The sequence below is a fragment of the Schistocerca gregaria genome, chromosome 7 (assembly GCF_023897955.1).
Source record: "Schistocerca gregaria isolate iqSchGreg1 chromosome 7, iqSchGreg1.2, whole genome shotgun sequence".
NCBI classification, from domain to species: Eukaryota; Metazoa; Arthropoda; class Insecta; order Orthoptera; family Acrididae; genus Schistocerca; species Schistocerca gregaria.
In genome coordinates, this window is record NC_064926.1 from 65,053,386 (window position 1) to 65,081,003 (window position 27,618).

A 27,618-nucleotide genomic window follows, 5' to 3' on the forward strand; every position below is an offset into this window, starting at 1 on the left:
GGAGGTACATGGCTCGTGCTGTCTGTAGTTCAACCACGCCTAGACGATCAATATTGTGGTTTGATCGTGTCCGCATCGTCACTTTGTGCCAGGAAGGGGTCTCAACAAGGAAGGGTCCAGGCGTCTCGGATTGAACGAAAGATATGTTGTTCGGACAGGGGGGAGATACAGAGGGACAGGAATTGTCGATGACATGCCTCGCTCAGGCCGCCCAAGGGCTACTGCTGCTGTGCATGATCACTACCAATGGATTTAGCTCGGAGGAACACTGACAACAACGCCACCATGTTGAATAATGCTTTTCGTGCATTCACAGGACGTCGTGTTACGACTCAAACTGTGTGCAATACGCTGCACGATGCGCAACTTCGCTCCCCACGACCAGGGCGAGGTCCATCTTTGCAACCACAACACCATGCAGCGCGGTAGAGATGGGCCCAGCAACATGCCGAATGGACCGCTCAGGATTGGCATCACGTTTTCTTCACCAATGAGTGTCGCATATGCCTTCAACCAGACAATTGTCAGAGACGTGTCTGGAGACAACAGTTCTGCCACTGGGCACAAGAGAAGTTACGGGACGATGACAGATTTTTTGCACGCGTTCTCTTTAGCGACGAAGCGTCATTCATCCACGATGGCCGCGACAAGTGGAACATCAACGACCTTGGTGGGTTTATGTATGGTGCAGCATTATGGGAGGAAAGATAATTGGACCTCATTTTATCGATGGCAATCTAAATGGTGCAATGTATGCTGATTTCCTACGTAATGTTCTACCGATGTTACTACAAGATGTTTCACTGCATGACAGAATGGCGACGTACTCCCAACGTGATGGATGTCCGACACGTGCCTCGCGTGCGGTTGAAGCGGTACTGAATAGCACATTTCATGACAGGTGAATTGGTCGTCGAAACACCATACCATGGCCCACACGTTCAACGGATCTGACGTCCCCGGATTTCTTTCTGTGGGGAAAGTTGAAGAATATTTGCTATTGTGATCCACCGACAACGCCTGACAACATGCGTCAGCGCATTGTCAATGCATGTGCGCACATTATGGAAGGCGAACTACTCGCTGTTGAGAGGAATGTCGTTACACGTATTGCCAAAGGCATTGAGGTTGACGGACATCATTTTGAGCATTTATTACATTAAAAAAATGGTTCAAATGGCTCTGAGCACTATGGGACTTATCATCTGAGGTCATCAGTCCCCTAGAACTTACAACTATTAAACCTAACTAACCTAAGAACATCACACACATCCATGCCCGAGGCAGGATTCGAACCTGCGACCGTAGCGGTTGCGCGGTTCCAGTCTGAAGCGCCTGGAACCGCATTTATTACATTAATGTGGTATTTGCAGGTAATAACGCTGTAACAGCATCAGTTCTCAGAAATGATATCTTCACAAAGGTACATGCATCACATTGGAACATCCGAAATAAAATGTTCAAACCTACCTACGTTCTGTATTTTAATTTAAAAAACCTACCTGTTACCAACTGTTCGTCTAAAATTGTGCGCCATATGTTTGTGACTATTACAGCGCCATCTATCACAAAGCGAAAAAAGTAGTCCAAGTAAAACATTCATATTTCTTTACGTACTACAGGAATATGTAAAAAAAATGGGGGTTCCTACTTTATAAACGCAGTTGATACTCGTTTGACCTATGGCAGTGCCATCTAGCGGGCCACTATAGCGCCATCTAGTATTCCCCTTCAAGCTAGACAAGTCTCGTTTTTTGCAGTTTTTTCGTTTGACGCTTATTTCGTGGGACATGTGGCCTGGCCATATATATATATATATATATATATATATATATATATATATATATATATATATATATATATATATAGTAGTGTGCAAGAATTGTCCCATCTGGTCTATGCGGCAGTTTGTCGCTGTCATTGCCGGACATCACTTGTATTACAGTATAGCACCATTCCTAGTCTGGAAGCATTTTGCGAAGTACGGTGCAGTACAGTACCCCATTTCCCTACAAATATTAAAAAAGGACGATTCACAATAATCTTACAATATAATGTAAGGAGGAAACGGAAAATAACCGCTCATTCATAGTTTACAATAAGCATAGAAAGCAGTTGATCTGATGTCTGTGTCTACACAACATGCCTTTATCTGCTTGTAGCCCTTCAAAACGGATAAATTGACACAAAAATAGAGTTGTTCAGCCTGTTTCCACGCTTTAGAAATAACTATTCGAAATGTCTGGTATGATTCCTGATTTCAACATGATTTTTCAGCAGAGTTTTGTGGTCGCCTGTCGTGGGTGGTCGTGGTTGCTGTCTTTTGCCTGTTGTGCTTTTCTGACATTAGGTGAAATCATTCTTCAAAGTTCATGTTTATTACTGGGACTAATAGGTACCTCAGGTACAATATCTTTAACGGCACGAACTCATTTTTTTCTTCCCCTGTGGTTATTCCTTACTTCAAAATTACTTGTTTGCTAAGTATCAGGGCAAGTCAGAACATCTTTGCCCCTATTTTTTTTATCCAAATTACGGCTGTAAGTGCGAAGTCATCATATCCATTCCCACTATTAGATCTTTCTTGGTTCGGGCCAGCCTTATCTCCTGATAGCTGCGCCGCACGGCGCTGCTCTCAGTTGTTAAATATGGCGGTCCATAGCGTTAGAGCAACGAAGTGTAATTCGTTTCCTATGGAGCAAGGTACGGACGCCCATCGACATCTACAGGGAAATGCTGCCCATATATGGGGGAAACTGTCTCGCTTTGAGAACTGTGAGGAGGTGGTGGTGTGAGTTCGACAGAAGCCGTGAAGTCTTACATGACGATGAGCAGTCCAGGAGGCCGATTTCATCACTGTGTGACAACATTTCCCTCGTGGATGCAGTCGTGGAAGCACATCGGCGTGTCCACGTCACAGTCATTTCCCGAGAGCTAGACATATTGCATCGGAATGCTTACGACATCGTTCATGATTTCTTAGGGAACCGGATGGTTTCATGTCAGTGGGTGGCTAAGTAGTTGGAGACATGACGTCTTCAGTGAATCATCCCTCCAAGGAGGGTTTTTCGATGTGGACAACGTGATTCTGCTCCACGACAATGCGAGACAGCTTGTGGCAGTCAGAACTGCGAAAAAGCCCCGGGCATTTCACTGGGAGATTCCAGACCACCCACCATGCAGTCCAGACCTCGCACCTAGTGATCTCCACGGTTTTGGACTGTTGAAGAGTTCCTGGAAGGACAGTGATTCAAAAGTAATGATGAAGAAAAGGCAACAGCCCAACGGTGGTTCAACTGGACGAATTCTATCGCAGGGGCATCTCAAATTTAGTGCTGCGATGGGACAAATGTGTGAACCATTGTGGGGACTATGTGGAAAATTGTGTATGGAATGAAGGATAGGATGTATATATGTCATATAAGTACCTTACTTTTGTTAGTAAAAAATTGGGGAAAAATCAGAATGTGGGGTTGGGTTGTTTGGGGAAGGAGACCAGACAGCAAGGTCATCGGTCTCATCAGAATGTGATTCGCCCTCATACTTCGATTAGGGTACTGTTGCCAGCTGCAACCCAGACTCATCATTTACTTGTTCATTACGTTTGATGATATTTTCTTGATAGCACAGATTAATGAGAACATTACGCTTTAGTTAACAATAATGGGCTTCCAAGAAAGATACTTACCAGTTTTGTTGAAGCGCTGCTCAGGAAACTTAAGTCCCATATAACAGGTATGCCGAGCATGTATGGCTCTTGTGATGCGCCGAACAGCGTGCAGTAACAGGGATTGGATGCTATTCCTCAGATCATCCGTTTTCAGTGTGCCCACGTTCCATTCGATGTCTTCCAACCTATCAAAATTAAATGGAGTTACTTGATGTAATAAACGGTATTCTGAAATATGATTGTATTTTCTATGACATAATAGTAGAAGCTAAACTCAACTTACACCATCTCCAGTTTTTATGGTGCCCAGGTCATTGGAGATGAATCAGGGTATTAGGCTGCGTTATTCCGGCGTAAATAATGGGTTTTGTGTGAGTCTGTTAACACGTTCTGGTAAAGTGATCTGTGTCTGTTGAGATGCAGGATGGCGCAGGGAAACGGGGAATTTCGAAATAACGTCATTTCCATGAATAAATTCATAAAACTAGTAATTTATTAACGAAATTGATAGTATTCAGTATGCCATTATTCAGTATGTCTTTACAATCAAAATGTCCAAAAGTGTCTCTTTACTTTTTAAAGATGACATCGGAAAGATGTGCTCCCATTCGGCGTTCACACTCTAACAGCCTGTTATGAAAACTCTGGAATGCGCGGTGTAGCAAATCTTGGGGAATGGCAGTGATTTCGTTTTCAATGTTCTCCTTCAGTTCATGGATTGTTGCAGGACGTGTACGGTGCACCTTGCCTTTAACATATCCCCACAGGAAGAAGTCGCACACACTAAGATCAGGGGATCTCGCAGGCCATGCAATGTCACCGTTACGTGAAATAATGCGTCTTCTAAACAATTGACGAACTGCTGCCATCGATTGTCGAGCAGTGTGTGACGTGGCTCCGTCCTGCTGCAACCACATGTTTTCGACGTTAAGATTAAGCTCGTACAGTCTCGGTATAAATAATGTTCGAAGCATTTCAACATATCGAGCGGATGTTACTATCACTGCACTACCATCCTCACGTTCAAAAAAATAAGGGCCGATAACACCATGACATGATACAGCACACCATATTGTGACCTTGGTGATATGTAGTGGTCGCTGGTGAAGCTCACAAGGATTGTCCTGTGCACAATAACGAAAATTCTGTTTGTTCACGAAACCGTTCAGGTGGAAGTGGGCTTCGTCTGATATCCATGTTACCAAGGAAATTCGCGTCCTCGTTAATTTTAGCCAATATCTGGCCACTAAACTCCATACGTGACGCTGGGTCTCGTTCATGTAAGTGTTGCACAATCTGCAACTTATAGGGATGGAAGTCTAATTCGTGCAGTATTCTTTGTAACCTTCGTCGCTTAGTCCCTAGCGAAGATGCATGCTGTCGAATGGAGCGTCGAGGACTTCTCTCGATTGCAGCTCTAGCAGCTGCAATGTTCTCTGGGGTACGTGCCGTTGGAATGCCACATGGAGGTTTCTTTTTCAAGGCAGATCCTGTTTCCTCAAAATTACGCACCGACGTTGTAATCGCACGCGCAGATGGGACACGTCCATGACCTTCAAGCTCGTAATGCTGTCGAAATGTTCTCTGCGCGGCAGTATCACCATTTTTGTAAAACGCTCTCACAGCTACTGCGCGTTCTGCACCAGTCCAATTCTCCATGATTACTAAATGGCAATGCGTTCACATCAACTGTGCTAAGTTTCAAACATCTGCCGGCGCTACAGTGCTGCCAACTGTAACGTTCAAAATTTCCCGTTCCCCTGCTCCACCCTGTACAGGACTGCTTGCACACATATCCATCCAAAACAATGACAGGGCATGGACATGCTCTAGTATTGGAGGATCGTAATCATCGTATGGACTTACAGAAAATAAACATATCCACTGCTAAGCCAAAACATTACGAAAAAATGAAATGACTGTGTGATGTTAGCCGGAAGGCCCTGCTCAGGGACGTTCAGCCGCAAGGTGCAGGTCTTATTTCAGGTGACGCCACACTGGGCGACGGTGATGTCGGTGATGATCAAATGATGATGAGGACAACACAACACGCAGTCCACGAGCGGAGAAGATCTCCAACCAGGAATCAAACCCAAGCCTGCTACATGGTAGAGAAGTACGTTACCACTCAGCTAAACAAGCTGACAGCCAAGACACTACGACATCTGCCGACCGGGACGTTTGATGCCGCCTGTTGGCTTTGCGGGCACGTGACGCTATAAGGAAATTATGTAAGTAGAGCAGACACGCACAATGACCACACTAGCAAAGATATGGGCTACAAATGGGGATATCCATTGAGATAAGCGACTTTGAAAAAGGTTAGATTATTGTTACACAGCGGCTGTGAACGAGTATCTGGAAACCGAGAATCTGGTTGACCTATTGTCAGCAACTAAGGAAAGAGGCAGAAGGACAGTGAAACTACCACTAGACGCTAAATGGTTGGACGTCGACGACTCTGCACAGAACGTGGGGTTTGGAGGCTCGTCTGCTCTGTATAGTGCGATAGGTGGTGATCTGTGGCATATCTGCCGATAGAGCACAATGCTAGTGGGTGCATAAGTGTTTTGCAGCACACCGTTCGTACACTGCTGAACATGGATTTCGGTAGCAGATCATCCCTACGTGTTCACATGTTGATTCAGCAACATCGTCAGTTACGACAGCTGCGGGCATGGGACCATCACGCTTCAACAGTCGATCAATGAAAATGTGTCGGCTCCTCGAATGTATCACATTAATGCTACACGAGGTCGATGTTCGTCTCCGCAAACGTCGCCGTCGACGCAACGAGGAAGATCAAACCGTGCAACAATCCTCGTTCTGTTTTGAATTAGATGGACCTTTTGCGTGGATAAATCCTTGCACAAACGAAAAAATGGCTGACATCGAAATAAGTGTCCAAGGAATAGAAAAGCAACTGAAATCACTCAACAGAGGAAAGTCCACTGGCACTGGACCTGACGGGATACCAGTTCGATTCTACACAGAGTACGCGAAAGAACTTGCCCCCCTTCTAACAGCCGTGTACTGCAAGTCTCTAGAGGAACGGAAGGTTCCAAATGATTGGAAAAGAGCACAGGTAGTCCCAGTATTCAAGAAGGGTCGTCGAGCAGATGCGCAAAACTATAGACCTATACCTCTGACATCGATCTGTTGTAGAATTTTAGAACATGTTTTTTGCACGCGTATCATGTCATTTCTGGAAACCCAGAATCTACTCTGTAGGAATCAACAGCGACGTGTGAGACCCAACTCGCTTTATTTGTCATGAGACCCAGAAAATATTAGATACAGGCTCCCAGGTAGATGCTATTTTCTTTGACTTCCGGAAGACGTTCGATACAGTTCCGCACTGTCGCCTGATAAACAGAGTAAGAGCACACGGAGTATCAGACCAATTGTGTGGCTGGATTGAAGAGTTTTTAGCAAACAGAACACTGCATGTTGTTCTCAATGGAGAGACGTCTACACATGTTAAAGTAACTTCTGGTGTACCACAGGGGAGTGTTATGGGACCATTGTTTTTCACAATATATATAAATAACGTAGAACATAGTGTCGGAAGTTCCATGCGGCTTTTCGCGGACGATGCTGTAGTATACAGAGAAGCTGCAGCAATAGAAAATTCCAGCGAAATGCAGGAAGATCTGCAGCGGATAGGCACTTGGTGCAGGGAGTGGCAACTGACCCTTAACATAGACAAATGTAATGTATTGTGAATACATAGAAAGATGGATCCTTTATTGTATGATTATATAACAGCGGGACAAACACTGGAAGCAGTTACTTCTCTGCCGACTGGAGTGGCCGTGCTGTTCTAGGCGTTACAGTTTGGAACCGAGCGACCGCTACGGTCGCAGATTCGAATCCTGCCTCGCGCATGGATGTGTGTAATGTCCTTAGGTTAGTTATGTTTAATTAGTTCTAAGTTCTAGGCGACTGATGACCTCAGAAGTTAAGTCGCATTGTTCTCAGAGCCATTTAGTTAATTCTGTAAAATACACTCCTGGAAATGGAAAAAAGAACACATTGACACCGGTGTGTCAGATCCACCATACTTGCTCCGGACACTGCGAGAGGGCTGTACAAGCAATGATCACACGCACGGCACAGCGGACACACCAGAAACCGCGGTGTTGGCCGTCGAATGGCGCTAGCTGCGCTGCATTTGTGCACCGCCGCCGTCAGTGTCTGCCAGTTTGCCGTGGCATACGGAGCTCCATCGCAGTCTTTCACACTGGTAGCATGCGGCGACAGCGTGGACGTGAACCGTATGTGCAGTTGACGGACTTTGAGCGAGGGCGTATAGTGGGCATGCGGGAGGCCGGGTGGACGTACCGCCGAATTGCTCAACACGTGGGGCGTGAGGTCTCCACAGTACATCGATGTTGTCGCCAGTGGTCGGCGGAAGTTGCACGTGCCCGTCGACCTGGGACCGGACCGCAGCGACGCACGGATGCACGCCAAGACCGTAGGATCTACGCAGTGCCGTAGGGGACCGCACCGCCACTTCCCAGCAAATTAGGGACACTGTTGCTCCTGGGGTATCGGCGAGGACCATTCGCAACCGCCTCCATGAAGCTGGGCTAAGGTCCCGCACACCGTTAGGCCATCTTCCACTCACGCCCCAACATCGTGCATTCCGCCTCCAGTGGTGTCGCGACAGGCGTGAATGGAGGGACGAATGGAGACGTGTCGTCTTCAGCGATGAGAGTCGCTTCTGCCTTGGTGCCAATGATGGCCGTATGTGTGTTTGGCGCCGTGCAGGTGAGCGCCACAATCAGGACTGCATACGACCGAGGCACACAGGGCCAACACCTGGCATCATGGTGTGGGGAGCGATCTCCTACATTGGCCGTACACCTCTGGTGATCGTCGAGGGGACACTGAATAGTGCACGGTACATCCAAACCGTCATCGAACCCATCGTTCTACCATTCCTAAACCGGCAAGGGAACTTGCTGTTCCAACAGGACAATGCACGTCCGCATGTATCCTGTGCCACCCAACGTGCTCTAGAAGGTGTAAGTCAACTACCCTGGCCAGCAAGATCTCCAGATCTGTCCCCCATTGAGCATGTTTGGGACTGGATGAAGCGTCGTCTCACGCGGTCTGCACGTCCAGCACGAACGCTGGTCCAACTGAGGCGCCAGGTGGAAATGTCATGGCAAGCCGTTCCACAGGACTACATCCAGCATCTCTACGATCGTCTCCATGGGAGAATAGCAGCCTGCATTGCTGCGAAAGGTGGATATACACTGTACTAGTGCCGACATTGTGCATACTCTGTTGCCTGTGTCTATGTGCCTGTGGTTCTGTCAGTGTGATCATGTGATGTATCTGACCCCAGGAATGTGTCAATAAAGTTTCCCCTTCCTGGGACAATGAATTCACGGTGTTCTTATTTCAATTTCCAGGAGTGTATCTGGAAGTACGCGTGCGGAACGATTTGAAGTGGAATGATCATATAAAATTAATTGTTGGTAAGGCGGGTGCCAGGTTGAGTTTCATTAAGGGAGTCCTTAGAAAATGTAGTCCATCAATAAAGGAGGTGGCTTACAAAACACTCGTTCGACCTATACTTGAGTATTGCTCATCAGTGTGGGATGCGTGAGAGGTCGGGTTTACAGAGGAGATAAAAAAGATCCAAAGAGCGACGCGTTTCGTCACAGGGTTATTTGGTAACCGTGATAGCGTTACGGAGATGTTCAGCAAACTCAAGTGGCAGACTCTGCAAGAGAGGCGCTCTGCATCGCGGTGTATCTTGCTGTCCAGGTTTCGAGAGGGTTTGTTTCTGGATTAGGTGTCGAATATATTGCTTCCCCCTACTTATACCCTCCGAGGAGATCACGAATGTAAGATTAGAGAGATTCAAGCACGTACGGAGGCTTTCCGGCAGACGTTTTTCCCGCGAACCATACGCGACTGGAACAGGAAAGGGAGATAATAACATTTGCATGTAATGTGCCCTCCGCCACACATCGTTGGGTGGATTGCGGAGTATAAATGTAGATGTAGATGTTCATTCCCAATTCTGTCTTCCACGTCAGTGGAAACTGATGTTACCAAGAAACTGAGTCTAATGAGATCAGTTGAAACTCCTTGCAGGAGCCAGACTAAGATTGGAAAACTGAAAAGAGAGTAAAACACTATGAGTGCAGCGTGGAAGATCATAAGCGTGACCCATGGTACGGAACCAAATCTGATGTTCACGGTACACTCGTGGAACGGTCGTACGGGAGAATCCTCATTCCATCGCTACTTTGGAGAAGCTGTGTCCCACAGCTCGTGCGCTGAGTATAACACCACGTACAAACTCACTTAAATCTTGATAACCTGCCATTGCAGCAGCAGTAACCGATCTAACAACTGCGCCAGACACTTCTTGTCTTATATAAGCATACCCGACCGCTCCGCAATATTGTGCCTCTTTGCAAACCTCTGTATTACAATATGCATGTCTATACAAGTTTCTTTGGCGATTCAGTGTACTTGCTGCACTGGATCAGATGAAGTAAAACATTGCACGAAATTTTAAAGAGAGGTAAGAACGCATTCCGTAAGCTTTGCATATGGTTGATTTTAGTTCATGGACAGCAGTAAATGAAATGTAGATAAGATACAGAAATTTAGCTGAAAATTGAGAGCAGAAGGTGTTGTGTACATAGTTCCGCGTAGTCTGCGCGTACACAACTTTCCCACTAGAGCGCGCCCCGCTAAGCACAACAGCGCAGGCGCAGCGCTCGTCTGTCTCCACACTACGAGATGGCGCTGTCTTAGCGACGGACCAAATTCTGCTTCCGCCGATCCGCGTATTAATATGTAATGCAGCCAATGAGATTGCTGCTAACGTAGAACCTTTTCTCCTTGCGGATCACACTCGTGCAGTGATACATGAATGCGCGAGGTATTATAATGAGTGTACAGACCTCCGATTAGTCAGTTTGCATTTGTCTGCACCAGTCTGCATTGGTCTGCACCAGTCGGTACCAGTCTAGATTTGTCTGTACCAGCCTATAGTGAAGATTCAGTCTGCGCCTAATAAGATTACTATATTCCTGTAGTTAGCCATGAAGATAAATGTATAGACACTTTGTCAAGAATCAGAGATATGTGAGAATAAGATTAACATACCAATACCAAAGGAACTTCAGATTGTCAATTGTAAACAGCATCCAGAATCAAGTTAAGTAATTTCTATGCTTTTTATTATTTTAATAAATGTGTGTGAAAATTAATCAAGTTCTGTTTAAAGTTGTTTACCATCAATCTGCTACACTAAGCGTGCAAGTGGCATTTCTATCGTTTGACCTAATGGCAGAAGATAAACACGCCACGATAAGACCACACGACATGTTGCTGACACTCGCCTACTTCGTTAGAGCGACAAGTCAAATAATCTGATGGTGTGTGTACCGAAGGTCTTACAGTACGCACACCACAGAAGGTTTCTCGTTTCCTTCTCGATTTATTGGGTTTTATAAACGAACGACGGTCAATGCCGACTTGCCAGCTGCTATGAAATAGATATTAATCTTTTTAAGAAAACTGCTCGGTGAAAAAATTTTGTTTGCTCATTTTATAGTCTGACGTCTTCGCTAGGTCCAGGATTGATTTTTTCCCCCCGTTATGTGGCACGTTACTGTGCTGCGTCAAATTAAGTGAAACATTACACAAAACGTCAAAGACTTTAACCAAATTAATACGTTTATCGGTTACGGACATGGAGCACTGCGACTGTAATATGAAAAGGTTTTCAGAAATTGCCTTACCCAGTTGCCTCCTTAAAGAGGAATATCAGGGATCCGTTAAAACATCAAATCTCCGATATCCCTGCGGCCAGAAAAATATCCTACAAGAACGGGAGCAACGATGACTAAAGAGTATCGTTCAACGTGATAGAAGGGCTACCCTTCCGCAAATTGCTGCAGATTTCAGTGCTGCGCCACCAACAAGTGTCAATGGGCGAACCATTCAAAGAAACATCATCGATATGGGCGTTCGGACCCAGAGGCCCGCTCGTGTACCCTTGACGACTTCCTGACCCAAAGCTTTACGCCTGGCCTGGGCCTTTCTACACCGACATTGGACTGTTGATGAGTGGAAATATGTTGCCTCGTCGCACGAGTCTCGTTTCAAGTTGTATCGAGCGGATGGACGTGTACGGTTATGGAGACAACATCACGAAACTTGTGGTAAGCCCTTATGGGACCAAACTGCTGAGGTCATCGGTCCCTAAGCCTACACACTACTTAATCTAACTTACGCCAAGGACAACACACACACCCATGCCCGAGGGAAGACTCGAACCTCCGACGGGTGGGGGGTTGCGGGGGGGGAGGATCCGTACGGACCGTGACAAGGCGCCCTGGACCACGCGGCTACCCTGCGCGGCCAACCTCATGAGTCTATGGACCCTACATGGCAGCAGGGGACAGCTCAAGCTGGTGGAGGCTCTGTAACGGTGTGGGGCGTGTGCAGTTCGAGTAATATGAAACTCCTGATACCTCTAAATACGACTCTGGCAGGTGACGCATACTTCAGCATCACGTTTGATCTCCTGCATCGATTCATGTCCATTGTGCATTCTGACGATCTTGGGTAATTCCAGCAGGACGTAGCGACACTCCACACGTCCAGAATTGCTACAGAGTGGCTCCAGGAACAGTTTTCTGAGTTTAAATACATTCCCTGGCCACCAAACAAGAACAGTGTTGAGGGTATATGGGATGCCTAGTAATGTGCAGTTCAGAAAACATGTCCACACGCTCGTAATCTTATAGGTTAATGGACATCCCTGCAGGACTTATAGTGTTAATTCCAGACATTAATAGAGTCTATGCCACTTCGAGTGGCGTGCTCACCGGGGCGCTACACGACATTAGGCAGGTGTACTTTACTTGTTTCCTTTACTGCCTGCTCAATATACAAATTGAATAACATCGGGGAGAGGCTACAACCCTGTCTCACTCCCTTCCCAACCACTGCTTCCCTTTCATGCCCATCGACTCTTATAACTGCCATCTAGTTCCTGTACAAATTATAAATAGCCTATCGCTCCCTGTATTTTACCCCTGCCACCTTTAGAATTTGAAAGAAGAGTATTCCAGTCAATATTGTCGAAAGCTTTCTCTAAGTCTACAAATGCTAGAAACGTAGGTTTGCCTTTCCTTAATCTTTCTTCTAAGATAAGTCGTAAGGTCAGTATTGCCTCACGTGTTCCAACATTTCTAAGGAATCCAAACTGATCTTCCCCGAGGTCGGCTTCTACCAGTTTTTCCATTCGTCTGTAAAGAATTCGCGTTAGTATTTTGCAGCTGTGACTTAGTAAACTGATAGTTCGGTAATTTTCATATCTGTCAACACCTGCTTTCTTTGGGATTGGAATTATTATATTCTTCTTTATGTATGAGGGTATTTCGCCTGTCTCATACGTCACCAGATGGTAGAGTTTTGTCATGACTGGCTCTCCCAAGGCTGTCATTAGTTCTAATGGAATGTTGTCTACTCCCGAGGCATTGTTTCGACTCAGGTCTTTCAGTGCTCTTGTCAAATTCTTCACGCAGTATCATATCTCCCATTTCATCTTCATCTACCTCCTCTTCCATTTCCATAATATTGTCTTCAAGTACATCACCCTTATATAGACCCTCTATATACTCCTTCCACCTTTCTACTTTCCCTTCTTTGCTTAGACCTGCGTTTCCATCTGAGCTCTTGATTTTCATACAAGCGGTTTTCTTTTCTCCAAAGGTCTCTTTAATTTACAGCGGCGCTGTTAATTAATCAGAACACATCGTATTTTTGTGACTGGATGCCGATTGTCATCTATCACGAAAGACACATCCCCAGAGGTACATTCACGATTGAAAGATTGTCCACAGCGCCAAAACTTCATTGAACCCTTTTTACTGTGACGATATGCCACATAAAATTTAAAAGAAATTCATTTCAGTGGAAAATAATACTGTAGCACAAGGCAAGCAATCTGTGCTGTGTATGATGGCCATTCACAAAAGTCATGCGGACTTTGATTTAATGAGCTGGATATTCCCACACTTTGGAATGGGAAGCAGCAGCTCTTCAGAGTATTCAAGAAGAAAAAGTAGGTACAGAGGTCTGTGAAGGCGAGTTGGAACGCCCTATCCAGGCAATGTTAAATTTAGTGACTTGGCTTCCTGAAATTTCAGGAACCACTGTAGCCATTGACATGAAGCTTCTACAGGATATTAAATTCTATGTAGCACCACCATTGATTGACTTACAACCAAGTATCATTTTCCAGCAAGATAGTGCACCACCATATTGGGGACTGCATGTCCGTCAGTTCCACAATTAAACATATCCAGGCAGATGGATTGGGAGGTATGGGCCAATTCCTTGCCCACCAAGATATCACTCCCTTGAACTTTTTTCTATCAGGGTATGCAAAAGGTACCGGTATCAAACACAGATACGGGACATTGTTGACTTGAAGCAAAGGATTCGTAATGCCATTACCACCGTTGATGACGCTATGCTACAGCGAACATGGTAAGAAATCAAGCACCGTCTTGCTGTGCTTCGTGCGACTAAATGCGCCCATATAGAGGTCTATTAAACACTGTCAAAAAGAAAAAAAAAGCGTGCATCACCTACGACACTGCAACTAAGAATGTAACAGACTGCGCAGAGGCAAAGACTGTGCCACGACAACACCAAAGATTGTTTCATAGAAACGACACTCACTCTCTCCCCTCGGCGTACACGTCGATAACATACAAAACCCGAAATGACAGGACCATCTTACGGAGGCATCGATTGTCTCCTGCCGCTAGCATACTTTACACACGACCAGAACCTCTTCGGGTTTTCTGCCAGGTTTCGACACAAAGTACCATTGCGTAAACTACACTACTTGCCATTCAAATTGCTACACCACGAAGATGACGTGCTACAGACGCGAAATTTAACCGACAAGAAGAAGATGCTGTGATATACAAATGATTAACTTTTCAGAGCATTCACATAAGATTGGCGCCGGTGGCGACACCTACAACGTGCAGACACGACGAAAGTTTCCAACCGATTTCTCATACACAAACAGCAGTTGACCGGCGTTGCCTAGTGAAACGTTGTGGTGATGCCTCGTGTAAGGAGGGGAAATGCGTACCATCATGTTTCCGATTTGATAAAGGTCAGATTGTAGCCTGTCGCGATTGCGGTTTATCGTATCGCGACATTGCTTCTCGCGTTGGTCGAGATCCAATGACTGTTAGCAGAATATGGAATCGGTGGGTTCAGTAGGGGAATACGGAATGCCGTGCTGGATCCCAATGACCTCGTATCACTAGTAGTCGAAATGACAGGCATCTTATCCGCATGACTGTAACGGATCGTGCAGCCACGTCTCGATCCCTGAGTCAACAGATGGGGACGTTCGCAAAACAACAACCATCTGCACGAACAGTTCGACAACGTTTGCAGCAGCATGGACTATCAGCTCGGAGACCATGGCTGCGATTACCCTTGACGCTACATCACAGACAGGAGCCATTGCGATGGTGTACTCGACGACGAACCAGGGTGCACGAATGGCAAAACTTCATTTTTTCGGATGTATCCAGGCTCTGTTTGCAGCATCATGGTGGTCGCAACCGTGTTTGGCGACATCGCGGTGAACGCACATTGGAAGCGTGTATTCGTCATCGTCATACTGGCGTGATTGTATGGGGTGGCATTCGTTACACGTCTCGGTCAGCTCTTGTTCGCATTGACGGCACTTTGAACAGTGGACGATACATTTTAGATATGTTACAACCCGTGGCTCTACCCTTCATTCGATCCCTGCGAAACCCTACATTTCAGCAGGATAATGCACGACCGCATGTTGCAGGTCCTGTACAGGCCTTTCTGGATACAGAAAATATTCGACTGCTGCCCTGGCCAGCACATTCTCCAGGTCTCTCACCAGTAGAAAACGTCTGGTCAATGGTGGCCGAGCAACTGGCTCATCACAATACGCCAGTCACTACTCTTGATGAAATGTGGTATCGTATTGAAGCTGCATGGACTGCATGGCTGTACACGCCATCCAAGCTCTGTTTGACTCAATGCCCAGGCATATCTAGGCCGTTATTACGGCCAGAGGTGGTTGTTCTGGGTACTGATTTCTCGGGATCTATCCACCCAGATTGCGTGAAAATGTAATCACATGCCAGTTCTAGTATAATATATTTGTCCAATGAATACCCGTTTATCATCTGCATTTCTTCTTGGTGTAGCAATTTTAATGGCCAGTAGTGTATAGAAGTATGTCGCATTTAGGTCAGCGCTAAATTTCACGCTTCTGTAAAAGATCTTGGGTTCGTTTAAATTTGGAATGCTTTTTTCATTGTTTCTGCAACAGTCTTCTGACCCGCTTTACATACAAAGGGGGATAAGCTCCGTCATTTGTTAATTTGTTTGTATGTTCCAGAATCCTGCTGCACATCGACATTAACGATATGCGCCTGTAATTTAGTGAGTTACTCCTACTGCCATTCTCGAAGACTGGTGTAACTGGGGAAACTCTGCAGTCTTTGGGCACAGACCTTTCGTCGAGCGAGCAGTTGTATGTGATTGTTAAGTGTTGTGTACATAGCTCCCCGTAGTCAGCATGTGCACAATTTTCCCACTAGAGCGCGCCCCGCTAAGCACAACAGCGCAGGCGCCGCCCTCGTCCGTCTCCGCACTACGAGATGGCGCTGCCATAGAGACGGACCAAACTCTGCTTCCGCCGATCCGTGTATTAATATGTAACGCAGCCAATGGGATTGCTGCTAACGTAGAACCTTTTCTCCTTGTGGATCACACTCGTGCAGTGATACATGAATGCGCGAGGTATTATAATGAGTGTACAGACCTCCGATTAGTCAGTTTGCATTTCTCTGCACCAGTCTGCATTGGTCTGCACCAGTCGGTACCAGCCTAGATTTGTCTGTACCAGCCTATAGTCAAGATTCAGTCTGCGCCTTATAAGATTACCATATTCCTGTAGTTAGGCTTGAAGATAAATGTATAGACACTTTATCAGAGATATACAGGGTTTACAGAAAGGTACGGCCAAAAATTCAGGAAACATTCATCACACACAAATAAAGAAAAGATGTTACGTGGACATGTGTCCGGAAACGCTTAATTTCCATGTTAGAGCTCGTTTTAGTTTCATCAGTATGTACTGTACTTCCTTGATTCAACGTGATCAAATTATAAATTTTCACAATCAACATGTGTGGGCTGACGGGAATCCGCACGCAATTGTGCAATCACGTCACCAACACAGATCTTCTGTGAACGTTTGGGCAGGAATTGTTGGTGATGTCTTGATTGGGCCCCATGTTTTTCCACCTACGCTCAATGGAGCACGTTATCATGATTTCATATGGGATACTCTACCTGTGCTGCTAGAACATGTACCTTTACAAGTACGACACAACATGTGGTTCATGCACGATGGAGCTCCTGCACATTTCAGTCGAAGTGTTCGTACGCTTCTCAACAACAGATTCGGTGACCGACGGATTGGTAGAGGCGGACCAATTACGTGGCCTCCACGCTCTCCTGACCTCAACCTTCTTGACTTTCATTTATGGGGGCATTTGAAAGCTCTTGTCTACACAACCCTGGTACCAAGTGTAGAGACTCTTCGTGCTCGTATTGTGGACGGCTGTGATACAATACGCCATTCTTCAGGGCTGCATCAACGCATCAGGGATTCCATGCGACAGAGGGTGGATGCATGTATCCTCGCTAACGGAGGAGATTTTGAACATTTCCTGTAACAAAGTGCTTGAAGTCACGCTGGTACGTTCTGTTTCTGTGTGTTTCCATTCCATGATTAATGTGATTTGAAGAGAAGTAATAAAATGAGCTCTAACATGGAAAGTAAGCGTTTCCGGATAAATGTCCACATAACATCTTTTCTTTCTTTGTGTGTGAGGAATGTTTCCTGAAAGTTTGGCCGTACTTTTTTGTAGCACCCTGCATGTGAGAATACGATTAACGTAGCAGTACCAAAGGAACTTCAGATTGTCAATTGTAAATAGCATCCAGAACCAAGTTAAGTAATTTTTATGCTTGTTATTATTTTAATAAATGTGTGTGAAAATTAATCAAGTTCTGTTTAAAGTTGTGCATCGTCAATCTGCTACTCTAAGCGCGCAAGTGGCATTTCTATCGTCAGACCTAACGACAGAAGATGAACACGCCACGATAAGACCACGAGACATATCGCTGACACTCGCCTACTTCGTTAGAGCGACAAGGCAAATAATGTGATGGTGTGTGTACTGACGGACTTACAGTACGCACACCGTATTAAGTTGGGAGCTATTGCATCGGCGTACTCTGAAATGACAGAATAGAGAAGAAATCTGAGAAGAGGACACTGTGTGATGTCAGTGGTTGCGGGCTGCAGAGGCGTACGCACCCGTGTACAGGGCAGGCGTGGACGCAGTCGGCAGCGATCCGGCAGGTCAGAGCCCAGGCGAGGTCGAAGGGCTCGTCCAAGGTGAGGCGGCGGAGGCCGTCCAGCGCGCCGCCACAGCCGCCCCCGCCTCCGTCGCGGAGCCAGTCCCGGGGCAGCAGCCGCCCCACGGCGGCCAGCCAGGCCGGCGGCGGCTCCAGCTCCTGGCAGTCCTCCATCACCGTGAAGTACCAGCCTGCGCAGCGCCGCCAGACTAGATTAGATTAGTACTTGTTCCATAGATCATGAATACGACACTTCGTAATGATGTGGAACGTGTCAGGTTAATAAAAGGTGTCTATACAAGATATTACATTAGACAAAATATATGACACTCAATAACTTTATTTTCTTTTATTTTATTTTACATTATTTTTTTTTACTTTGGGAAATTATCCACTTACTATATCCAAAAATTCATCTAATGAGTAGAAGGAGTTGCCATTAAGAAAGGCTTTTAATTTCTTTTTAAATGCTGTATGGCTATCTGTCAGACTTTTGATGCTATTAGGTAAGTGACCAAAGACTTTTGCGGCAGCATAATTTACCCCCTTCTGAGCCAAAGTTAGATTTAGCCTTGAGTAGTCAAGATCATCCTTTCTCCTAGTGTTGTAGCCATGTACACTGCTACTACTTTTGAATTCGTTCAGATTGTTAATAACACATTTCATAAGTGAATATATATATATATATATATATATATATATATATATATATATATATATATATATATATATATATATATATATATTTTGTAAGGCGGGTACCAGGTTGAGATTCATTGGGAGAGTCCTTAGAAAATTTAGTCCATCAACAAAGGAGGTGACTTAGAAAACACTCGTTCGACCTATACTTGAGTATTGCTCATCAGTGTGGGATCCGTACCAGATCGGGTTGACGGAGGAGATTGAGAAGATCCAAAGAAGAGCGGTGCGTTTCGTCACAGGGTTATTTGGTAACCGTGATAGCGTTACGGAGATATTTAGCAAACTCAAGTGGCAGACTGCAAGAGAGGCGCTCTGCATCGCGTTGTAGCTTGCTCGCAAGGTTTCGAGATGGTGCGTTTCTCGGTGAGGTATCGAATATATTGCTTCCCCCTACTTATACCTCCCGAGGAGATCACGAATGTAAAATTAGAGAGATTCGACCGCGCACGGAGGCTTTTAGACAGTCGTTCTTCCCGCGAACCGTACGCGACTGGAACAGAAAAGGGAGGTAATGACAGTGGTACGTAAAGTGCCCTCCGCCACAGACCGTGGCTTGCGGAGTATAAATGTAGATGTAGATACATTGTGAGGCTACAGTGAATATTTCTAGCTCTTTAAATAAGTGTCTCCAGGATGATCTTGGATGAGCTCCAGCAATTATTCTGGTTACACGCTTTTGTGCAATGAACACTCATTTACTCAATGATAAGTTACCCCAGCATATGATGCCATACGAAAGCAGAGAATGAAAATAGGCGTGGTAAGCTAATTTACTCAGCTATATATCGCCAAAATTTGCAATTATCCAAATAGCATAAGTAGCTGAACTGAAACGTTTCAGCAGATCCTCAGTGTTTTTTTTTTCCCAGGTCAACCCCTCATCAATGCATACACCTAGAAATTTTGAATATTCTACCTTAGCTACCGATTTCTAATCGAAGTCTATATTTATTAATGGGGCCATTCCATTTACTGTGTGGAACTGTATACAGGGTGTTAGAAAAAGGTACGCCCAAACTTTCAGGAAAGATTCCTCACACACAAAGAAAGAAAATACGTTATGTGGACATGTGTCCGGAAACGCTTACTTTCCATGTTAGAGCTCATTTTATTACTTCTCTTCAAATCACATTAATCATAGAATGGAAACACACAGCAACAGAACGTGCCAGCGTGACTTCAAACACTTTGTTACAGGAAATGTTCAAAATGTCCTCCATTCGCGAGGATACATGCATCCACCCTCGTCGCATGGAATTCCAGATGCGCTGATGCAGCCCTGGAGAATGGCGTATTGTATCACAGCCGTCCACAACACGAGCACAAAGAGTCTCTACATTTGGTACCGGGGTTGTGCAGACAAGAGCTTTCAAATGCCCCCATACATGAAAGTCAAGATTGTTGAGGTCAGGAGAGCATGGAGGCCGTGGAATTGGTCCGCCTCTATCAATCCATCGGTCACCGAATCTATTGTTGAGAAGCTTACGAACACGTCGACTGAAATGTGCATGAACCACATGTTGTGTCGTACTTGTAAAGGCACATGTTCTAGCAGCACAGGTAGAGTATCCCGTATGAAATCATGGCAGTGAATCGAGGAAGTACAGTACATACTGACGAAACTAAAATGAGCTCTAACATGGAAATTAAGCGTTTCCGGATACATGTCCACATAACATCTTTTCATTATTTGTGTGTGAGGAATGTTTCCAGAAAGTTTGGCCGTACCTTTTTTTAACACACTGTATACTGTGTCTTGTCAAAGTTTAATGAGAGTCCACTTGCAGAGAACCACTTAATAATTTTCTGCAAAACATCGTTTACAATTTCACCAGTTAATTCTTGTCTGTCGGGTGTGATAGCTATACTTGTGTCATCGCTCGCCCTCAGCTCTGCACACTGACTGCTCACACAGCCTTCCCTTCACTACGCCCGTTCACATCGACACCGGGACTGTCGGTATTTCCACAAATATTGCGCATCCCGTTATATTGGTATTTAAGAAAATATCATTATCAGCCGTCCATGTATTGAATACATATCGATATCTCGGTATACTCACAGAAAAAAATTATCGACGTACTGGCCAAAAAAATATCGGTTGCACATTGTAAATATGCGGCCCGTCATAGTCAATGTAAGAGTTGTTTTGTTATACTTCCTTACTTTCCGTGTACGGAAACAGACTTCCAAAAATCAGCAGCCAATATGGCCTTGTCATTTGCTTCCCATAAGTCATTCATTGTGCGGGGCTGGTCTAAATATGGACAGGTAAGCAGGTGTAGAGGATCCTGGACAGAACCACACAGACAGAGAGTGTTCTCATTCTCTTTTAGGAAACCCCATTGCTGCAGGTTTGTCTTGCACTTTGGCACTTCTACCCTCATACGGTTTAGGGTTCTCCAGACTGTGTATGGTAGGTGTCCACCAGGCGCCAGTTCTTCTTTTACATCTTTATGGGAGTCGATTTCTCACCTTTTCAAACGATTCTCTGCAGCCGACCCTTCCAGGGCTCGGGTACGTGACAGGAAACTCTTCCTCGAACAAAGCCGTCGGTCATCATCCATATAAAGGGTGACCTTTTCTTGCTTGGTTTTTTCGGCTTCGGCAGCGATGTCACGTCGTATGATTACGTACATCTTGTGCACTGGGGTTGGCCTCAAGTATCCGGTAACAATCCGTGCCATTTCATTCACCGCAACATCAAAGTTTCTCGCGTGTGTTGATGCAGACGACACTGGGGCGGCGTATTTCGCAGCTGACACACTGAGCGCAAGGGCTGAAGTTCTCAGGAATTTTGGGTTTGCACCCCAGGATCCGCTGGTTAGTTTCCTGATGATGTTGTTTCTAGCTGAGACTTTTTTCCTTGTGGCATTACAATGATGTTTATTGGTCAGTGTGCGATCCAACGTGACACCAAGATATTTGGGCGTTTTACAATGCTCGAGACATTCACCTCTCCATATTACATTTAATTCACGATTTGCCTCCCTGTTCTTTAAATGGAATGCACAGACCTGACTGAGTCTTGGAATGGTTCGGCCTTGGGTGGTTCGCCTCATAATACTGGGTTCAAATGGTTCAAATGGCTCTGAGCACTATGCGACTTAACGTCTGAGGTCATCAGTCGCCTAGAACTTACAACTAATTAAACCTAACTAACCTAAGGACATCACACACATCCATGGCCAAGGCAGGATACGAACCTGCGACCGTAGCGGTCACTCGGCATAATACTGGGAGAGAGCTTCCAAGTTACTGGTTAATTTCTCCTCTACATCCATTAAATTGTTACCTTGGGCTGCAACTGCAGTGTCATCGGCATACATACATTGGCGCGTTGATGTTTGGCACTGGTTGGTCATTGGTATATATATTACACAGAGCTGGGGCGAGGACGCCATTCCTGTGATTTCTCCACCTGCTCTTCTTGTCCTGGAGACAGACGAAAAACCTCCTATTATGCAAGAAAGTACCTCAGTGATGTTAAATGGTAATATACTTTCCTAAGCAGCCTCCGATTGTTTACAGTGTCATATGCAGCTAAAAGGTCTATGAATGCCACTCCCGTGATCTGTTTCCTCGCAAACTCTTCCTCGATATGTTGGATCAGGTTCAGAACTTGACCGCAGCACGATTTGCCTGGTCGGAAAGCTGCCTGTTGTGGGATGATCTGTTGTTCCAAGACGATTTCTATCTTACTTAGCGTCAGGTATTCTAAGATCTTAAAACAGTGACATAAAAGAGACACAGGTCGGATGTTTTTTGGATCATCAGAGTCGTCAGGTATTCTAAGATCTTAAAACAGTGACATAAAAGAGACACAGGTCGGATGTTTTTTGGATCATCACAGTCGTTTCCTGGTTTCAGAAGTGCAACCACTCGGGCTTTCCTCCACATCTTTGGAATATGGAGCCTTTCTACACTTGCGTTTATCAAATCTAGCAGCCACTATAGGGTATTACTGCCAAAGTTTTTAATTTGCTAGACTCTTAGTTCATCGATACCAGCTCTGTTAATCTTCAAGCTGGAAATGGCTGCAGTAAGTTCTGACATTGTAAATGGTGCCTTGAGGTGATGATTTTCCTCTGCCGGATCATGTGCTAATGGTTCCTAGTACTTTCTGCTTAGGGTTTTGCCATTTGTTATTAGATATTCTGTATACGAACAAGCTGGCAGCCTGCTTGTCCCCCTCTAGAGCGAGAACTGAAAGGAAGACGATGCACGTTCACCCTTGGCGATAGCCACTTTGCTAGCAATGGTGACACTCATAGAGTAAATATCTCTGGAGTGAGCATTGCGTTCTGCGCATGTTGTCAACATTAAACCAGGATTGTCACGTGTTTTCGGGACTTCGCGGTGCGTGTGTGCTTTCCGCGGAGTTTGAAGTTTATAATATCAAGAGTTTTGTTGTGTTTTCATCGTTTGTTGATAGTGTAATAGCGATGGCGAATTACTGTTGTTGCTACGGATGCAAAGAAAAATATGTGAAAGGAGGGATAGTAACTTATCATGGGTACTATGTTTAAAAATTTCGAGACGCATTATAATTAAGGCTTGATTCTGTAGACCTACTTTTTCTACGATTTCGTGACTATATAATAGATATTACGGCTCGTACAAAAGCTTACAAACAATCGCTTCCTCTCGTAAATTTGCTAGTGGAACATGAAAGGGAATGGTTAGTTGTTTCAGTATATACTATCCTCCATGAATTTATCAGTGACTTGTCGATCATTTATATAGATTTGAAAAACGGGAGACAGATAAATTCAGTAGAGTGCGAGTCTGTAATTGTCTTCGTATAATATGTGTGTCCAAACCTTTTTGTTTACTATAAAGTTACAGTAGGAGACCATGTTAAGTGTGTTTAGGACATGGAGAATGATTACGTGTGATTTATATTTTAGTTTACCGAAGGATGAACAACGAGTAAAGATGTGGCTCCAGAAAATTAGGAGGAGTAATTTTGTCCCCACAAAATATTCCAAAGTATGTTCAAAACGCTTTCAAGATGGCTGTTTAGACAGAGAAAAATTTGGACGTGTGTGGCTGAAGGTAGATGCTATACCAACTATTTTTAATTTTCCACAGCACCTACTACCAGTTTCTGCATTCAGCTTAAATAGATTTCCTGCATACATTAAAAAAACACAATAGTATAGCTAATCAAAGTAGACATTCATTTTCTTTGGTGTATATTGCCTTCAATTTACACTCCTGGAAATTGAAATAAGAACACCGTGAATTCATTGTCCCAGGAAGGGGAAACTTTATTGACACATTCCTGGGGTCAGATACATCACATGATCACACTGACAGAACCACAGGCACATAGACACAGGCAACAGAGCATGCACAATGTCGGCACTAGTACAGTGTATATCCACCTTTCGCAGCAATGCAGGCTGCTATTCTCCCATGGAGACGATCGTAGAGATGCTGGAAGTAGTCCGGTGGAACGGCTTGCCATGCCATTTCCACCTGGCGCCTCAGTTGGACCAGCGTTCGTGCTGGACGTGCAGACCGCGTGAGACGACGCTTCATCCAGTCCCAAACATGCTCAATGGGGGACAGATCCGGGGATCTTGCTGGCCAGGGTAGTTGACTTACACCTTCTAGAGCACGCTGGGTGGCACGGGATACATGCGGACGTGCATTGTCCTGTTGGAACAGCAAGTTCCCTTGCCGGTCTAGGAATGGTAGAACGATTGATTCTATGACGGTTTGGATGTACCGTGCACTATTCAGTGTCCCCTCGACGATCACCAGAGGTGTACGGCCAGTGTAGGAGATCGCTCCCCACACCATGATGCCGGGTGTTGGCCCTGCGTGCCTCGGTCGTATGCAGTTCTGATTGTGGCGCTCACCTGCACGGCGCCAAACACGCATACGACCATAATTGGCACCAAGGCAGAAGCGACTCTCATCGCTGAAGACGGCACGTCTCCATTCGTCCCTCCATTCACGCCTGTCGCGACACCACTGGAGGCGGGCTGCACGATGTTGGGGCGTGAGCGGAAGACGGCCTAACGGTATGCGGGACCGTAGCCCAGCTTCATAGAGACGGTTGCGAATGGTCCTCGCCGATACCCCAGGAGCAACAGTGTCCCTAATTTGCTGGGAAGTGGCGGTGCGGTCCCCTACGGCACTGCGTAGGATCCTACGGTGTTGGCGTGCATCCGTGCGTCGCTGCGGTCCGGTCCCAGGTCGACGGGCACGTGCACCTTCCGCCGACCACTGGCGACAACATCGATGTACTGTGGAGACCTCACGCCCCACGTGTTGAGCAATTCGGCGGTACGTCCACCCGGCCTCCCGCATGCCCACTATACGCCTTCGCTCAAAGTCCGTCATCTGCACATACGGTTCACGTCCACGCTGTCGCGGCATGCTACCAGTGTTAAAGACTGCGATGGAGCTCCGTATGCCACGGCAAACTGGCTGACACTGACGGCGGCGGTGCACAAATGCTGCGCACCTAGCGCCATTCGACGGCCAACACCGCGGTTTCTGGTGTGTCCGCTGTGCCGTGCGTGTGATCATTGCTTGTACAGCCCTCTCGCAGTGTCCGGAGCAAGTATGGTGGGTCTGACACACCGGAGTCAATGTGTTCTTTTTTCCATTTCCAGGAGTGTATTTTCTTCACCATTTGATTAAGAAGCGTAAAATATTGGTAAACATGCCCCCAAACTCTTTCATTTGTGTCACTTTCCACTTCCTTTAATGGTGTTATATGGGTTGACTGTTACAGAACCAACTGAATTTGCTTTAGAGTACATTTATTCTTCGATCGCCTTTTTTCCCCCTTCTTACTCAGTCTACTATTTATTTAATAAACTGGGAGCAAGTACGTAAAATACGTTTAATAAACACTTCAAAGTGTCACCAGTAAGAAAAATTGTGCTTTAGGTCGCAAAAACGAGAAAAATAAATACTCAGAAATAGCAGAAAAAAATGACGAATTAGAAAGGATATAATCGCTAATGTGTGTTAAATTCGGTGTTTTTCTGACACTTGCAAAAGTACTAGCGTACTGTCAAGTCGTTTTGCAAGGCTATCACTGCAAAAATGTACGTCAGGATCTGTAATACTATAAAGTGCCGTATCATACCGAAAACTACCAAAAATCGAGTGCATCTGAACTGTGACACCTATCGCAAAGAAGCAGAATCCAATATTACTTGCCCTTAAAAGTTACGTAGCTGGTTTATTCCCGGTATCAAATGGATACTGTTAAAATGCCCGCACAGAATATAAAAATAATCCACGATACGTACGAAAAGAATTCGTCTGTACTAGGGATGTAGTGACATTCGAAATATACAAGGGGCGATACGTTCCAAGAACACGTGACCAGGCCGGCAATGACAACGCAAAATCTGTTCTGCACATGTGAATGCTCATTCCAGAGATATTTAATCTATGGTGACACCATTTGGTGGCACAATAAAAGGCAGCCCATGGGTCCGTCGTTCGATTTCGTCACATATCGACTTGTCTGGAACACTCCATGTCGACTTCCCTGTTTTTTCCATTTCTGCAAACGCCAGCGACCCAGCGGCTGTAGTGTCAAAATTGATGGTGAAGTTAAAAGTTGCAGTTTTTGTTAGTAGCGTCGAGCGCCCATAAGCTCGTCATTTCCCCTCACACGTCTCCACCCACCACAAGGACACATGTTGTGATTTAGATTTTTATTCACCATTTTCAGCTGTTGTTTTCGAAGAATGCCGATGTGAACAAATGGCACACTAGTTGCGTCAAAAATTATTTTTGCTATTTCTTCACATAGGGTAACTCGTTATTCCATTCATACCGCCGAGCACAGTGCAATCGAACTTCTCCTTCGTACCAACTATAGTTGCTTCACACAGTCAAAGAGAAAGACTGGACGTGATGAAAGCTCAAAAAAGTAGTCAGACCCCCTCACAATTTCAAAAGAACAACTTCAAATATTTATCGAATTCTGCGAAATAAATCTACACTACTGGCCATTAAAATTGCTACACCAAGAAGAATAATAAACTGGTATTCATTGGACAAATATATTATAGTAGAACTGACACGTGATTACAAAAAATGGTTCAAATGGCTCTGAGCACTATGGGACTTAACATCTGAGGTCATCAGTCCCCTAGAACTTAGAACTACTTAAACCTAACTAACCTAAGGACATCACACACATCCATGCCCGAGGCAGGATTCGATCCTGCGACCGTAGCGGTCGCGCGGTTCCAGACTGTAGTGCCTAGAACCGCTCGGCCACTCCAGCCGGCCATGTGATTACATTTTCACGCAATTTGGGTGCATACATCCCGAGAAATCAGTACCCAGACAACCACCTCTGGCCGTAATAACGGCATTGATACGCCTGGGCATTGAGTCAAACAGAGCTTGGATGGCGTGTACAGGTACATCTATCCATGCAGTTTCAACACGATACTACAGTTCATCAAGAGAAGTGACTGGCGTATTGTGACGCGCCAGTTGCTCGACCGCCATTGACCAGACGTTTTCAATTGGTGATAGATCTGGAAAATGTGATGGCCAGGGCAGCAATCGAACATTTTCTGTATCCGGAAAGGGCCGTACAGCACCTGCAACATGCGGTCATGCAGTATCCTGCTGAAATGTACGGTTTTGCAAGGATCGGATGAAGGATAGAGCCACGGGTCGTAACACATCTGAAATGTAACGTCCACTGTTCAATGTGCCGACAATGCGAACAGGAGTTGACCGAGACGTGTAAC

General features: G+C 45.4%; 1 protein-coding gene across 1 annotated transcript in view; it reads right to left on the reverse strand.

Moving 5' to 3' along the window:
* LOC126281523 (uncharacterized) overlaps positions 1-27,618 on the reverse strand; it is a 124,264-nt gene that overhangs the window by 79,787 nt on the left and 16,859 nt on the right. Inside the window, exons 2-3 of the mRNA XM_049980564.1 lie at positions 18,126-18,357; positions 3,689-3,855 (exon numbers count right to left, since the gene is read on the reverse strand). Of these exons, the coding sequence (XP_049836521.1) occupies positions 3,689-3,855; positions 18,126-18,357 (399 nt within the window). The remainder of the gene's footprint in view (positions 1-3,688; positions 3,856-18,125; positions 18,358-27,618) is intronic.